Here is an 18,285-nt window from a genome sequence, read left to right as displayed (position 1 = left end):
TAGGGACATAATTATGAAAATGTACTGCGACTTTTTAAGCATGTCTTTTTGTGTTTACTATTTAAATTTTATGTGTTTGTACGTTATATTGGCGAGAAATAAAAGGCTTTTTAATTTTAATTTAATTTAATTTTAAAGTAGATATGTATGTGTTCTTGTCACTCTTAAAAAATCTTATACATATTTAGGACCTTGTTATTTCGAATGAGAAAACTTTGCCTATTAACTTACTACTTTACGAGTAAGTAACATTTAAAGTTTGTTATGCTAACTAAAATTTTAACATTTTCGTAGGCCACGAAGTTATAACTACATATTATGTTTAACTTTGTAACTACACATAATAATAATTGGTAACTTTTTAACCACAAACCGACATAATTAATTCAAAATGCACACTTTAGTCGTAAAACACGCGTTTGTTAAATTATTATTTTTCATTTATCCTCGAGGCATTACCAAAAAGTAAATCTCAATCCTGTTTTTATGTTTATGTTCCCGCCCGTAACCACAACTTAATTCAAAACGTTTTACAGAAAAGTAAAACCAATTTCAACTTTGCAATTGTATTAATTCTGCCAAACGTTCCCTAAGGCTCGCTGCGATGTCGACAGGAATCACGTGTGTTTTACGATGAAGTATAAACCTTTGTTTTGGGAACAGCAATATACATATGTGCACCTAGAGGCCTATAACGTTGTGCCTTTTTAGCGTGGAAGGCTGTATCGGGAGAAACAAAAACGGCTTTACGAGCCGTGCTTACGGTTACAAGGTTGACTTGACAAGCTAACGCTTGTACGACTGTATACGTATAGAAAGTAAGTCCCTACATCATTAGAGGGATTTTGTAACTATAAGGTGGCACTACTGTAATACCTGGAACACGAGCGAGATACAGAATTACTCCAAAACACCTTACATGAGGGGTTACTGAATGAGACTAAATATTCTCATACTATTGCTCCACCGTCTTCATTCTCTACATACCCCCCTTCTGTGGCGCTGTTTTATTATTTACTCAAGGTGGAACTAGCTGTGTGCATAATAATGCAACTCCATTTAGAAGTTTTAGCCTGGTGCGCCATGAATTAGGTATGTTGTGTTTAATAGAGGAAAGTACAAGGCGAGGGCAAGGGATAAGTACATTGACGAAAATGTATGAGTGCATCTGGGGTAAAAAATATCTATTGAATCATTTATCATTCAATAGGCTAGATGACAAATTTTCATTTATGGTATCAATCAATCAGGTTTTTTTTTTAGGATCAAATGTCTATATGGGACCCATTGCATTAAAGCAATACAAAAGTCAGAAATTACAGTCAAACTCCGACAGTCGTAGGTACTTCACTAGCGAAACGCCCCTAACAAAACGATAAGTGACTGTGACGTCAAGGTCACTGAGAGTCCATCTTGAAGTATGATATAATCTTTTTTTGAATAAAATGTGAGGAATCGAATGGTATCCTTACTTATTTCGGTTTTGGAAGTTAAAAAGAAACTTAAATTTTGAAATTTTCAGGTGCTGTATTTTTGTATTATTTCCATATATGTTTTTAATATCCACAATATTATGATAAATTGCTCATTTGCTATCTATTTTACCAGATTTTGTTATAATATTCAACATGTGTCATCATCCCTATTCCTTGCGAAAGTTATCCCTTAGCCCTATATAGTAAGATTACTCCTTCATTCCAAAGTCACCATAATTTACATATTTAAAAGACTTTTTGTGATATACCTGCGCTCATTTTTAATTAATAAGCATTGACTAACCAGATAAGTAGCGCTGTGTTCCTTCCAGATCTACGAGTATTTCCAGTCCGCAAAGATCATTTTATTTTGTTTACGTAAAAAATATGAGCATAAAAGTTACTGTTAAGTCGGTAAATGTATGCATAATTTATGGGCTCTAGTTAAGCATACAGAGAACTAGCTGCTCATACAGTGTAAATAAAATACATTATCATTTTTAGTATGCTACCTTTTAATATGAAAATATATAATATATTGTGCTCATTAAGCTTATGACTATAAGCATAGAGAAAAAAGTACATAGAGTGCTCACTCCATACATCAGTTTTGGTACCAAAAATATTAGTTATCAAACTACACAACGGGACTTAATCGCGTATTTAAGTTTTAAGATTTACCTCCGACGTTTCGAGGACGGCGTTGTCCCCGTGGTCTCGGAGAAGACTAGAGAAAAATATTAGTATTTCAATAGTCGACATCTAGCATCGAGTAGCGGAATTATCAGTACCGCTACTCGATACTAGATGTCTCTCGATTGGCGACCCACGAAAATTGTATTGAACAACAATTTACAAATAATATTAGAAGCAGAAGGAGTTGAAAATAGAGTTCCGGTTAATCCGTTTATAATATTAGCTGAAAATTGTTGAGCATTAGACTTTTCGGTCGCCGCTACATCTATTGTCAAGTAGCAGTACTGATAATTCCGCTACTCGATGCTAGATGTCGACTATGAAAATACTAATATTTTTGGTACCAAAACTGATGTATGGAGTGAGCACTTTTGTCTTACTATATTTCTCTATGCTATAAGCTTCTTTAGATATGCAGCAGAATATTGTATGGGCGGCCTACACGCGTAGACTACTTTATGATTCATATAATATTTAAAAAATATAGAATTAGAATGAAATAAAGAATAAACAGTACCTACCTATATTATAATTTTACGTATTGTAAACGACACAGTAAAGACTGAGCTAAAGATACCTATCTACATATATTACCTACACGTACATATATTATATGATATATGTTGTAACGTGTATGCTAGTTTTATGGTATTTATCTATGGGCCAATAGTTGCCTAAAAATAAAGATTTTCATTCACTTCGATTCATTCATTCATTCATCACACAGTATAGAATAATTAGCGTATGTATGTACGGAATATAACACGTTTAACCTAGCGTATCTAATGTATAGTGGTATAGTGTAATCTGCGCTAAGAAGCCTTTTCCCGACCATTTGTATTACGTTACGTCGAGTCACTCTACCCGTATTACTCGAAGAGGGTATAAATTAGTGAGATCGGTAGCTGTATTGTGTTTCAATGTTCGTAAGTCATGTTTCAGGGTATTCATTAGGGGGTTATGATCATGTGGCGTTTATTGGACTGACAATTATGCGGGTCGATCTATTGTTATGACTTATGACAGTCTTGGAAAGAGCATGTTTAAATTTAGTACCTGTAGGGAACGTGCATGAGCTATAGGGGCATTTAAAATATTTAAATTAAAATGATTGCGTGTATTGCGTGGATTGCGCTTAAACTATTATGTTAAATGTTACCTATAACTTTTTATCACTATTTGTATTGACGTGGCTTCTCAATCATATTTTCACATAATATTTAAAATTATGTGCAAAATAGGGTAAAGTTTCAATCAGTTATGCCTTTAAATTTAATACTTAACAACACAGTATCACAGCATCGTAGTCGCCTTATTTAATCTTACGTAGGTAATCTAACTTTACCTCCATTATTCAGGTAGAAAAAGCATTATGCATTATATAAAACTGCCGTAACCCCGTCAAGACAACATTTGTTTTCTATATTAAATCCAGAAACAAGGTGAGCTGACACGTAATCTCGCTAAACAATTTTGCAACCACTCAATCTAAAATGTGTACAGTAAAGCACGCTTTAGAATATGTCTAGCAACCGCCCGTAAACGCGATCGGAAACAATAACAGCAGAATATTCACCAATAACTGTCTCAACCTCGTAAATTAATTTAAAAAACACACTAGAAACAGCCGTAGTATGTGGATGTAAAGTTCATTTTCGTTGTATTATAAATACGAGATACGTAGTTTCGAAAGTGAGAGCTAGATATTATCAGCCATAACCGCCGTTTGTGTCTTCATCGAAGGCTAGGCGACGGCACAACTCATTACTCGCCTATACGGCCTGGTACGGCCTGTCGATCATAAGCAAATTTATAGTCTGTATCTTTAGGTATTTAAATGAAAGTAAACAAACAATTTGTATATTTTCGGGTAGTTATAACATTTATTGGTTAACCGACCAATTACAAAACCGCCTGGATCAGTCACTGAACGATCTGACTTTAACCTACATTCTACATTATTTGATCGTGACTCGTGTAATGTTTTCTTCTACCCGCAACTGGCTTAAGGAGCCATTTAAGGGTAGATTTTGTTTACTATTATTTAAATACCTAATTAAAGATACAGAGTATAGGTACAGTCGATTAGCGATGGGTAAATAGATGAATTATGCAGGGGTAATTTACCCTCTACCCCCTTCTGTCACTATATAGTGACAGTCTACTACGTTAAGGGGATAGTGGACAACCCCATCTCAGTGCAAACGTAGTTCCCGTTTTCCTTTATTATGTCTGATGATGACACTATAGAAAATATATTAATACAATTTAATGTAAAGTAACCAAAGATTTTTTAAATTATTCCAGAACAAATTACATACAATATTTTAAAACCTTACCCGACATCAAGGCAAAATAAACCAGAATTGTAACTTTTACATTTAATAAAAAACGAAAGTAACATGTAAATTTATAAAACTACTTTATATTTGAGCACTTCTTTGTTAGAATTGTAATTATCAACAACATCCATGAACTTGGAAACAACTTGGGGTAAACTTTCAGCTTCACATATGTTATTATGGCCCAAGCCTTGTCCGCGGCTAAAGGGGTGCAGCATGATGGGCGCTCCGCCTTCTAATCGAGACTCCTGTATATCCCGATGCAATTTAATAGCCAACTCATATGGTACTATCTTGTCACCTTTAGCGTGTATCAGCAATATCGGTATCTCGGGAACCATCTTCAAATGCTGATCTGTTCGAAACGCGAATTCCGATGAATCCATAAAAGGCTTCAGAAACGTGTCTTTGTAATACGGTAACCAAGAAACGAGTTTTGACAACGGATGCTGCTCGATTTCCTCGCACAGATTGTTGAACGCTGACTCCAGAACCAATGCGTACGGTAGCGGCAAAAGTTTCTTCTTAAACCGCTCGCATAGTTGCTCCAAGTTTGCAACTAAGTTCGACGCCACGGCTGTACCGAGCGAGTGTCCCCAGATCAACACTTTCGGGCTGTTCTGTTTTACATTATCCATTATCCACGAGTACATGTGAAAAGCGTCTTCTACGACACCGTCCTCCGTCGGTCGAATGTACGTGGAATCGCCATAGCCGCGGTAATCAAAAGCGATGACATGGAAATTTAGCTTTTGAAATACTTGGTACATTAACAGTCTGTGTGGCGATCCTCTGTGGTTGGAGTTACCGTGGCAGTATAAAACGATAGGACTATGTGTTTGCTGCAGACTTTGAACTGAACAACGTTGTTTTTTTACAGCATCGCAACAGTTTGGACAGTCGACACGACATAACGAATAGGGAATCATTTGCCAAGCTCCGATCTTGACTGGGCGATTGGCGGCCACTGAATGAAACTCCACTTGGAAATTTCTACCGCCTATAACACTACATCTCGAGGGATTCTCATAGTCGGGATCTTTTGGGTAGTTAACACAGTTCGAGAAGACAATTTTTCTCTGGATGAATTTGCTGTATTTGAAGACTAGCGGTAGAACAGCGACGTGGACAAAGAATAGGCTGGCGGTGACCGACGCGCCAGCCATGAGTATTGTCCCAAGTACCATTTGAACTGTTTTACTACATTATTATTAGTATGAATAGAAAAGAAAAACTTGGAATTTGTGGGCCGAATATTTGACTCGTTATGTTATGACAGTAAGTCTGACATTATTCTGAGTGCTGACTAATAATGCCAATACATAGTCAATGACAAACTTGCCGGCCTCGTTGTCTATTGTTAAAGAGTTATTGATTGTAGAAAAGGTGTAAAGTATGTGTAAAGTCTAAGAAAAATCGTGCTCCGAGTTAAACAGCTGAACTGACTTCAAAATTTATCCGCACACGCTCTTATGTTCTGTATTTGCTCCATACAAAAATACCGGTATTATTTCGTTCTTTTTCGTTCTTTGGTTTATTATTTAATTTTTAATGGGCCAATCTAATAATACAAAGTCGTTACCTAAATACTTGATTCAGCACGTAAAGAGCATAAAATAATTCAAGATATTGGGCTATTTCGGGGTTTTTTAAAAATACCGGTTCCGAGCCCTGTTCTTAACTATAAAGTTATGTCAGATCGTTCTGAATACCGCGCACTTATTGTTGCTGACGCAATAAAATTATGCGTCTTGCATAACTCCCTCGCATAACAATTACATAACGCATATAATAAGAGGGCCTACCTTACCGTGAAAATCGAAATTTCGGTAGCTCCCTCACTATCGCACTTGTACGACTCGAGTGAATGAGACGCAAACAACGAAATTTCGATTTTCGATGTTCAAGCAGGCCCTATGGAATAATTATTTAATGGAACAAGTTAACATTAAGTAGGTAATGGCAGAACTAAACTAAGCGTGAAATATGATTTCAAACATACAATAGGCTGTTGTTATGTTTACTATATTATGTTCCCTTACTCAATAATAATTAGCATCATTAACTTGGTATTACCAGGCTAATCATATCTACTCTGTTTGGTGGTAGACATATAAATATTTATATTTCAGGTATGTCTAGATAGACAAGGTTTAAAGGTATTAGATAATCTATCTAATACCTTTAAACGAGCAATTCTTGTTTATTTATATATTTCGGGGATCTCGGAAACGGCTCTAACGATTTCAATGAAATTTGCTATATGGCGGTTTTCGGGGGCGATAAATTGATCTAGCTAGGTCTTATCTCTCCTGGGAAAACGCGCATTTTTGAGTTTTTATATGTTTTCTGAGCAAATCTCGGTCTCCCAGATCTGACAATTATAACTTGAATCTTTTCAAATCGATATATTAGGTAAGCATGCTCCATCCTCGACTACATCGTCTTTACCTTTTTCTCACAGAACTCGTAGTGTAAATTTCATTCGCAAGCGTGAAGGACGTACGCGTTTGCGTTAAGTCCCATTTTGTATGGGATTTTAAACAGCGCGCCAAGCGGGATGTTTTGGAAACTCAAAATCCCACTTAACGCATACGCGTACGTTACGTAAAGCTATCGAATGAAATTTACACTAGGGATACAGATATCAAAGCAGATTCCAAAAAAAGTCTTTAGATTTGACAACGCAAGGAGTAGATCGTTAAGTATTTCGTGCAAAACATCGAACGCTTCAATCACAAACCTAAATCCCGGCATCGGAATACCGACAATATTTCTTTATCGCAATACTTTGATTTATGGGATTCCTTGAATTCTTGTTTGCCGTTTTCAAATGTAAAACCGATATTATTGGAAAAGCATAAAAGTTCCAGCTTTGTCGTGTATGTACTTACGTTTCAAAGCGACGCGGAGAATTCGAATCCATTAGTGAGACTCGGCTGGCGTGCGTTCGCTAAAACACCCTGAATTAAAACGGTTCGAGATATGTGGAAGGCTTAACAAAATTGTATTTAGTTGCTACCTTTACTGTGTTTATAAGAATGGACACCTCGAAGACTGACATTGATCAGAAGTAAAAATCCCTATTTTAAAAGGCGTTAACGTGGACATTGCATCTCGCTCTTACCTCTGGGCAGCAAAACTATCTCTCGCTCCTCGTCATTCGCCAACTCGTTTCTTTATAGCTTCACTCGTTACTCGCATATCGCCTCAGGTTAAGCACCTCTTATATGACCACCAATATACAGTTTGCAACAATTTATTTGGCTCTGCAGGGGAATAGCCGACCTAGGGTTCTCTTTAGGGGTTTTTAGTCGGTATTTGGCCCCTTGGCCAGGAGTTCGACATATCCGTCCAAATTCCCATCAGGCTAGGCGGAATGCCTAAATGCATTAATCCACGTTAAAAAAAAAACCGGTCAAGTGCGAGTCGAACTCGCATCCCAAGGGTTAAGTACTGCACACATTTTCGAACGAGCGAGCAAAGCGAAGTTCATAAGTACATTCAACTGTTCATTCAATTTTTCCACACACGGCTGGCTATCTTTAATTTTGTTCGAAGTTCGCAAATTGCTGGCATCTCACTCTGTCACTCTAATTACGGTTTCATTGGAGTAAAAGAGAAATCCCCGCAATTTGCGAACATCGGTGTTCGCGGTAGACCCTCTGATATACGGCAGTTCAGCCTTCTCATTTAGCTTCTCGTACTTAAACCAATTATTTGTTCTGTTTGAGCACTAACCTCCTAAAGCTCATCCTTCGACCTTGCGTGGAGGCGCACCTCTCTTGGACGCTTCAGGCCTTCGGCCCAACGCAGAGCTCGGCCTTCGACCTTCGCACTAGCTGTCCACACCACGTTTCACGTAAATCAATTGCGGTTGTGGCCCTGATAGAGCTTATCCGCAATCCTTATTCTTAAGTCCGGCTCAAGCTTAATTGCAGACTTCTTATACGTTTTTCCAGTAATCTATAGGTATCGGGCCTAATCGCTTAACAAAAGATAGAACAAAATCGACGATCTCCTTTACAGGAAGCATGCACATGTCGGAGGCTCCGGGCCTTCGGCCTTCGCATTCAGACACTTGTAGGTACTATAATTGTTCTGTGTTTGAACACTAACCTCCCGCAACTCGGCCTTCGGCCGTGCGTTTCAAAAGCTACTGGGGGATGCTTCGGGCCTTCAGCCCTACGCGTAGCTCGGCCTTCGGCCTTCGCAAAAGCTGTCCACACCGAGTTTCACGTAAACCATTACGGCTGTGTCCCTAAAACAGCCCAACCGCGTTTTTTTTCTTAAGTCCGACTCACGCTTGACTCTAGATTTCTAATAGGTTTTCCTGTCATCTAGAGGTAACGAACTATTATGTGTATTTTTTTCTAAATTTTAGACCCAGTAGTATCGGAGTTAAGGGGGGGGAATGGTCATTTTTTACCTATTTTCTTAAATAACTTCTAAACTATTTCATATAAAATTATAAAAAAATTATATTTGAGATCCTCAAAATAAGCCCTTTCATTTAATATGTAACACGATATGGTTTGCAAAACTTTGTTTTTTAATTTTCTCATGTTCCCCCTATAAGAGCCCCCTATGCTTAAAATTCATTTGTTTTTATTACATGTCCGTCTTTGGGTCACTGATTTTCATATGTGTACCAAATTTCAACTTAATTGGTCCAGTCGTTTTGGAGCAAATAGGCTGTGACAGACGGACAGACGGACAGATAGACGCACGAGTGATCCTATAGGGGTTTCGTTTTTTCCTTTTGAGTTACGGTACCCTAAAAACAACCTCATAATGATAGCTCAATTTGCTGAAAGCAAACATTCTATTATTTTTCTCAAGAAATAAAACTGCATCTACAAATTTTCAGACAATTTTCAACAGCAGTCGCCATCATCGGAATGTCATCTTTAGTTTATGAGCGTCACTGTGTTATTAAGTTATCAATTCCATTTTGGACGTCCTTGGTACCCCTGGAACGGGGTAGTTCCTCAAGACCTGCTCAACCTCGGCCATGGTAACTGGCGAGAGCTATCGCAAGACCGAGAGGCATGGCGTGATCTGGTGTCTGAGGCCAGGACTCACTTTGGGTCGTTGTGTCACTTTAGGACAGTCTATAAAACAATACAGTCATTCGACGAAGCCACCTAGACACAGACAGGGCAATCGTGAAGGGTGCGAGGGGCGAGGGGTGGGTCGCGCGCACCCGAACTACATACATTGCCATTGTAATAGCACGGTACTACTTAAAGGGCTAGCGTGTCTTATAGTAAGTCATGGGCAGTTGTGTAAAGGGGCCCACTGATTAACAGTCCGCCGGACGGTATCGGCCTGTCAATTGTTCGGAACTGTCAAAATTTTGTTCTAACTGACAGGCCGATACCGTCCGGCGGACTGTTCCCTAATATACTGTGTTCTTGTGCGGTGTCGGCATTTACGCAAACGTCAAAGGCGTCGGTCCACTGTTACTTTTTACACTGTGACCTTAGTAATTAATTAAGTATAACATTTTATTTCAATGGTTGCTACATTTTGCAGAATATTACACTAATTTATTTCTAGGGTTTTCATAACAAATAGTCCCAGTAAACCCACTAAAATATTGTTAAAAACAAATAGAGCATAACTAATCCGTCTGCAACAGATATTAGTACTTTTCTCTTTCACATGGGCCCAATTTAAAAGGTTTTTCGAGAGGCTATCAGTAAGCTTGATGAATCCTTTAGAAAATATAATTCAGTACGATATTCTGAATATACCGTTGAATATATAAACTCATGAAACGCTTTATCTGCGTGATATTTTAATTACCATTGTTAAGGCATTTTGTGAAAGGATTTCACTTTATATGATGGCCCTTATCACCCGCTTTCAGTACATTACAGTGGTAACATTGCGTGACCTATTTTGCGGCGTGGCAATAAATTTCCAAGAATTGGCATTACTTCAAATAGCATACATTAAAAAGTATTATTTATGAATAGGCTAGACAGACAACGAATAGGCTAAGGGGATAATAAAAAGCTTTAGGAAAATATAAAGCTCTAATAATTCATAGGCTGTTTTTTGAGATTGAGACCAAAAACAATTCTGTTTTTTCCGTTACGCCTCAAGAACTCCTACCTATATTATAAGTTTACTTATACGTTTATGACTAGCTCGTTCGTACCGTATATTACTGTGGATAAAACATGCGTCACTCTAGTACTTTTTTGCAGATATAGCGATAATAAAAACAAGACATTTCAAACAGCACTTTTAGCCACCGCTCGCTCGACATTAATGAATGAACATTTTTATACTTAAGTGCAGTAAGCACAACCATAATATGCAAAACATAACGGTTGTCTTATTCTCAGCAATAATGAAAATTATAGTTGTGCACAACGTGTTATCTAGCTAACCTGATTCTATACCTAATGCTCTTACTTAAGTAATATTACAGAGCTCTTCGCAAGAGACTACGAGGGCAATAAATACTAGCACAAAGGTGATCTAAAGGAGCAACTCAAGTTACGAAAGCAACATATTGTTACGAAACGTGCTTCTTTTGTTTCCTTCGTATTAATTTAGGTTCGTATTTTATCAAGCAATAATGGAAGGATCATCATAGCGTGAGCGCTCCTTACGTGACCTACTAACGGATTAGGTTGATTATACAGTGATTATGTTCTTATTTATTTTGTCTGTTCTGCTTTAGATAATTATGGTTTAAAATTACTTTGCATCGAGGACAACCTGTTTGACTGGAGGCAGTGGAGGCGATCAAAGGCGATGTGCGACGAAATCGCGGAGTGAGCCACAGCCACGCCTGCCTATAATTACGTATCTTAAGCAAGAATATAGTTGAGCGATAATCGCTTTCTCGCGGCTGGTCAAACAACTGCCATATGCTGACATGATTCACAAGTTTCACAGCCAGGAATTAGGATCAGGTCGTACGTACAAAACAGACCTTTATACAAGCTTTTATTTAACTTTCGACGTTTAAGTGTTTGTTTAGGCCAAATCTTCCTTGAAATTAACCAGGTAGCCAATTCGAACGTACACTTAGACATCAAAATAATATCTTAATGATGTCATTTAGTTATCCTTCGCGCGTGCGTTTCACTCGTACTTGTCCGTACATGTACTGGTGGAAGCGTGACGCACGGGCAAATGAGAACAAAATGACATCATTTAGATACCGTAAAATCAGGTAACTTTAGTCCACAACTTACTACTATGGTCCAAGTTCAAGTTCCAGTAAAATACGTGTAGATATTTTTCAAATTATGTTGAGATACTAGTATAGAAAAATCATTAGTATATCTAAGCTTCAAAATAAATGTAAAGAGTACAAATTAAAATGTATGAATATGAATATGAATAAAAAGGCTCATAAATAATCAACGTTAAAAACTGGATCATAATTTATTGTATTTGTAGTTTACGTAGGCTTTTTGCCACCACCATCAAATAATAAAATTTAATTATATTAACACATTTTGAAATATAAATCCAATCGCTCAATCCTATAAAAATCACCATTCGGGCCGTTATTAGTTTCAAGTGACGAAACGTTTTCCGATAATGAGTTCATAAAAAGGGACCAAAAATTTTCCCTTCCTTCAATAATTTTAGGGCAATTACTCGGAAACTCGGCGTAATTAATAGCGCTGTAATAATGTTGAAAAATCAAACAGGAAATTAAATGCATTTTAGCTTTCCTACGCTCGACCGAAGTATCATTAATTTCTGAGTTCTGAAGTCGACAGGCGGTTGCGGGTTCGCTAATATAAAAGGACAATGACAAAGGCTCAAATAAAACTCCATCCTCACTTCGAATTACAAAGCCTTAGAAAATAATGATAACTATTTCTTTTCTCACAAAGAGCATTATTTTTCATTGAGCCACCGAGCGAGTTGAGCCATAAAATCTTTAAACCTTTTTAGTCGATGCTGAAATGAATAGCGACTTCTCAAGATTAATGGGGTAGTATTGAGTTTCTGCGGGATTTTAGCTCATGCTAGGTCAGAGAAAAATGAAGGTATTCGTTACAAATTTACAGGACCTAGATAAGCCGTCTAACTTTAACCATGGTATAATAATATACTCCGCCTGGTACTCCATTCCCGTCTTTTCTAGGTCACCTAACTGACACGGGCCTACGTCATCATGCGACAGCGCTATATGATAATATGCGATAGCGCTATATATAGCGGCCATGTTGTTGTGACGTAGGCCCGTGTCACTCTGGGAATGGAAGACCATGTTTTATTAGACTATGACTTTAACCATAGATTTCAGTGTCTGTTGGGAGTGAAAAAGTTACATAAATGTTGCTAGGGTAAATAGGTAGGTACTTGTAATAATTTGCCGTCTAAATTACATATAATTATGTATAAATAGGTAATTTCAAAGTTTCTTATCGTACGTGTTTTATAACATAGTTGGTTGATTAGTTATTTACAGGTCAGTTAATAAAAGAATGTTGAATGAACGTCTTTCGTATTTTTATCAGCCTTAGTCAAAGTTTTTATTTCACTTATCAACCTCATTCATTTGTTTATTTGCAAGTTAAAGTTAATTATGTCAAGATTATACGAATCCGTTATACGAATAATTTATAAGACATTGAACGTTACGAATTAACCTGATGACCTATGAGGACACAATTGGTAACGGATTTAAGGAATTTTAGTTTCAGTTTAAAACAATTTTCTAAATACTGTTACCTAACTAATAATACAATACCGAATAAGTGTGCGCATAGTACAAATACCCTTGCAAAGGCGTAAAACTATACACTATTTATATATAGTAATTGTGCAACTATTTAAGCTGGCACAGAATTAATGCGACCTAGACGCCAACTCGAACTATAAAAATCTTACCTTAATAACTATGTTATTCTTCGAGCAACACGGAAGGGAGGCGACATTCGCACTATTTCCCCTCTGCCTAGGTACAAGATCAACTGATCTAGCGCGGATAATAAAACTAGTTGCGCTCGGATTTTTGACTAGACCGAGTCCAGACTGGTCCAGACGCGCGCGTGAACACAGCGGCGGAAAAATGCCTAATTGCTCGGTTTTTTGTTGTAAAAAGAGGTCGGGGACATCAAATTTACAAAAAGAAGGTGTTACATTTCACATGTAATATTTTTTTTACATATCATACGTTTAATTACATTTAAACACAATGATTATATTTTAGTCTCATGTAATTGTTGGATTTATCGATTTTGCTCGCCCAGTACAAATTGCGAATCGGTCGAGCGACAAATCCGACTTCTCATCTCTCAGAATACAATAAAATTCTTCGACGAAAATGTGTTAGTGTGCGTGTTGTGACACTTGTGACTCGTCTGTACACAAAAAGAGATCGAGGTTTGCAAGATTTGTCTTTGACGTGTGTCATTTTCTATGTATTTGTGTCGTCACTACAGATTGGATTTTGTATGTAAGTGTGTGAGAAGTCCGACTGTGTGTACCTTTCCCCCCGCAAAAAATGGCAGAAAGATTTGTACGGTAAGATATCGCTTGGGCCCCTACCTTCCGACGAGTCGGAAGCCGGTGTTGCTCGAAGATGTTATTGATTGCATAGATCAATTACTAGTAAATTAATACGTGGGAGATGCACAGTGGTGGCCAACCGGGTTAAACATGCTTTATTTATAATTAGATACCTACAAGAAGATGGTGCCTAATTAGTAGTTTTAGGTCAGTCAAGGGATTTGATTTCTGTGCCACTTGGTACCTTGTCAAAGAGATAATAAATGTGAAAGTCGCTAGGGATCTCATTCAATTATTCGATTGGATGTCACTGTGACAAGATACGACTAGGTATTTAACTGCGGCACAGAAATCAAGTCCCTTGAACGTTACACAAGGTGAAGATGTTGTTAAAGCATTTTCACCTATGACGTTTATAAGCCACTTAGGTGAAACTGCATTTAACACTATCCATAATTTAGTGCGCATTTACACTAACAGAAGCAATTAAGATTTAAGATGAGGTATTATAACGTTTTTTCGAACTTTCTATTATATATCGGTTCGACAGAATTTCGTTGCACAAGTTTACACAGACGGCCTACAGGGGTAAATATTTAATGAATTGATAGGTAAACTCATTGACATGCATAAATAATTAACTCGCATAAACATTGAAAACATTGATATGTATGTAATGGGGCGGCCCATTGTTCGAAATGTATCAATTAGAGTGTAATTATTAGGCGTATTGGAAAACTAAGGGTTCTGTAAGAATAGTTTGATAATTAAACACTTTACACAAGCATTACAAAAACCTTATATTTCTAATTATTGAATTATTATCATTATATCAACTGAAAGGTCCGAAACGCAGTGAGGTTATTTTTTTCTCTAACATAGCAACTAGTATTTGATTTCTTTCATATTTAAAGCTATTAGGGAAATAAATTTGGCATTTGCCAATTTAATATTTGACGTTTTGATTTCTGCATTAGATGTCGTACTTATACTACAGAAAAAATGTCCAAGAAACCCTTGCAGTGGCCAGTGTGTACACTTAAAAACACATGCAGATTTAAAACAAATATTTGTGTGTGTGTGTCCTTTTGATTGATAAATGCATATATCTACTACTACATACGTATTGAGAATCTTATTTAGAATAATTATTCTAAATATTACGGTTCTCAATAGGCATTAGTTTTTGTATTGTTAACATACTTAATTATTAACCGCAGTTTATATTTTTTTCTAGTCAAATGAACCCCAACTTACACAATGATAGAATACATGCATAAATTAGCCACTCGCAATTAATTACTCAAATCTAATCAAACGCTTAACTAGAATACAACAGAGTGCCGGTGTATTAGGCTTTATTTGTAAAACTAATATTATGGAAAAGAAGCCACAAGCAAAACAATCTTGGTTTAGGAAATTTGAAAAAAATCTAGGTTTCCAAAATGACATTAAATGGGTGAACACTATACTAATTACTCTATATCATATACTATTCATTTATTGGCCCTATCATTACGCTTTTCCAGTTAAATGGCAGACAGTTGTGTTTGGTAAGTTATTTTTATTTTTATAAGCATTTATTTAATTTGTAATTCACATTGCTTAGTGTGTTTAGGAGGCCAATTTCAAACTTACATTTTGATATTCGCCCAAGTGTCTCGCTCGCCAATGTATGTATGTATGTATCTATGTATGGACCAATACTTACGAGCGAAATGCACGGGACTCGTACATAATGACACACTTGTCGCACTTGCCATGAAATGTAGGTACTATTTTTGGCTATTCTGAATCGCACTGATAAGTAGATGATTGACTAATTATGAGTACATCGGCTATAAAAGCTTATATTTTATATCGAAAATGTAATGTTCGTGAAAATCTTATTCTTGGTGACACATATTATTATTAGGTACGATCAGCCTCATACAAATATAATATAAATATAAATATTATTTTTTTCGGTAGCGGTTTTCACCTATCAATAGAGTGATTCTTGGGAAAGGTTTAGGAGTATAATTTGTTAACCCGTGTGAAGCCGGGGTGGATCACTAGTTATTTATAAAAAATGTGTCAATTTCGATAGGCTTAGGTTGTGCCATGTATTTGTCACAGACAAGTTTAGGAACAATTTGTTTGTAAAGAACAAATGTACCTAGTCGCTTGTACTCGATATTAAAGCAAACTCATTTATCATTTTTATTTTTTTAGAATGTGATTATTTATATTTACCTCATAGTATTTCTAAAAAGAAAGTTTTCATCGATAAATCAATTTAATCCTCGGAGACTCCTTTCAATATGATGGAAGAGGTCACATGATTGATGATTTTACTGTGTTCTGAGTTTAATGCTTTGATTTTATGATTTTGTTTAGTCCCGTAGACTATTAAATATGTCTGCCGTTTAGACCTAAGAGAGACCTCTAGGCATTGCTACGACTGGTCAACTCGTTTTTTAAATGTGTTCAGCCGTCTTTGCGTGATTAAAATAATAAATGTAAACATCTAAACATACTATAATGTCTATTGTCTACCACTTATCGCAGGCGGTTGGTATAAAACGCATTTTCACTGAGGAGATAACGGAAGTACGGAACACTAATTTTAACTAAGGGGAAACGAGCTTTCACTAAGTAGTGGTTTTTGCGGTAACATTAACAAATACATACAAGGTGCAGCGAGGCAATTTCGACTGCGGGTTAATTTCAACTAATTGAAATATCTTCCATGTTTTACATTATTAACTAGTGGCTCTGTGAGCTGTAGACCTCGCGAGCAGAGCTTGAAATAACATGGTGCTAAGAGCTTTAAATACACCGTGTTTTTTTTGATTTCCGTTAATTTCAAGGGTGCATTCCTGAGCTTAAATCAAGTAACTTTCTCAAAGACACCGATGTTCTAATTAAGTCCATTTCGGAGATAATCCATAATTTATTTTTTTACTATAAGGCCTCTACAAGCGTGTACACTTGCCTTAGGGCCGGCTTACATATTGATTAGTGTTTAGAATGAGTTCATACATTTGCTACTAAACTTAAGTACAATCTCGGTCGATTGATGTACGAAATGACATTGATATGTCACAGATTTCAATTGTTTGGTTGAGTTAAATGTAATGCCCGTGTTACAACAACGCTATATGCTACATTTAATTACTTTTTAAACAAAAAAAAAACAAAAAAGAAAACAAAAAAAAATTTTTTTTTGAAAATTAACTATGCCATTTAGTTCTTATAAACGTACTTAACTATACCCCGAAGTTAACGGAATTCAATAAAAACACGGTGTATAGTCAATTAAAGAAACGCCTAGAGACGCCTAAGACGTCAAACGCCTAGCAACGGAAAAACACGCTCTTTGTCGAATTTAATTTTAAATAAGTCTCCTAGCCCCCTTTTCATCAGTTTTTTTTATCTCAACCAATCAACATGGGTTTATAGTCGACATACCGTTTGCGAATTTTCTTTGTGGAGACCGCAGCCCGAGTAAATGGGCCCTAAGCTCTGGCGGCCGGCTTGACAGACGTTACGTCAATCTAAGAAGATATGAAATCATAACAGAAAATGTTTACAAGGAATATGTATTCCAAAAATCATTATATGTGGTCATGATAATGCTACAACTACAATAATTTCATATAAAAGAATAAAAATAAGTGCATGTGTGCAAGTGACTGAAGTTCTTGTCCGGAGAATTCGACTTATACTTAGTGATTGTTTATGCATGTTTTTATATTCATTTTAGTTTCTATTTTATTCATAAGTTTTTATTTTCTTTGTGATAAGTTTTCTATGTCGCTTCAACCAAGCGCAAATAATGCCGTCCCCACCACGTCATCCCTGGAATCCACTGAAACACAATGCCCACTCTGTCCTGAAGTCCGCTTTTTCAAAGGGCAACGTGGTCTCAATATTCACATCGGTCGTGTCCACGGTAACCCAACTCCCAGCTACACGCCGCACGTTGATTCTAGTGTAGTCACTAACCCTACAAGCTCACCTCTTAATAATCATCCGCCAATTTCAGAAACTTTAAGCAAACTCAAACAATCAATTCCAGTCATTAAAAGAATCCCACGAGGCGCCCGAATTTCAGTTGCCCAGAAACTTGCAGATGATTTGAGAGCCACGGTGAATCAGAATTCTAAGGAAAGCTGGGAAAACCTACTTACCTTCCCCTACAGAGTTCTCTACGCCAAACAAGCTGCGCAAAGAGGTGTTTCCCTTACGTCTCGGATCAAGCAGAACTGTTCCAATCCCCATGATGTCTC

General features: G+C 36.8%; 1 protein-coding gene across 1 annotated transcript; it reads right to left on the bottom strand.

Annotated features, from left to right (window-relative positions):
• Positions 1–4,581: 4,581 nt before the first annotated feature.
• On the bottom strand, positions 4,582–5,774 carry LOC134798959 (lysophosphatidylserine lipase ABHD12-like). Its single transcript, XM_063771386.1, has one exon. It carries the CDS (start codon positions 5,698–5,700, stop codon positions 4,582–4,584), a length of 1,119 nt encoding a protein of 372 aa, XP_063627456.1. The 5' UTR covers positions 5,701–5,774.
• Positions 5,775–18,285: the final 12,511 nt, after the last annotated feature.

Source organism: Cydia splendana, chromosome 17 (assembly GCF_910591565.1).
Source record: "Cydia splendana chromosome 17, ilCydSple1.2, whole genome shotgun sequence".
In the NCBI taxonomy this organism is placed as follows: Eukaryota; Metazoa; Arthropoda; class Insecta; order Lepidoptera; family Tortricidae; genus Cydia; species Cydia splendana.
The sequence above is the reverse complement of the archived record's forward strand: the minus strand, read 5'-3'. Positions and strand labels throughout refer to the sequence as shown.

Coding starts and splice junctions, on each gene's coding strand:
- LOC134798959 (XM_063771386.1), bottom strand. CDS start 5,700: ATGGTACTTGGGACAATACTCATGGCTGGCGCGTCGGTCACCGCCAGC.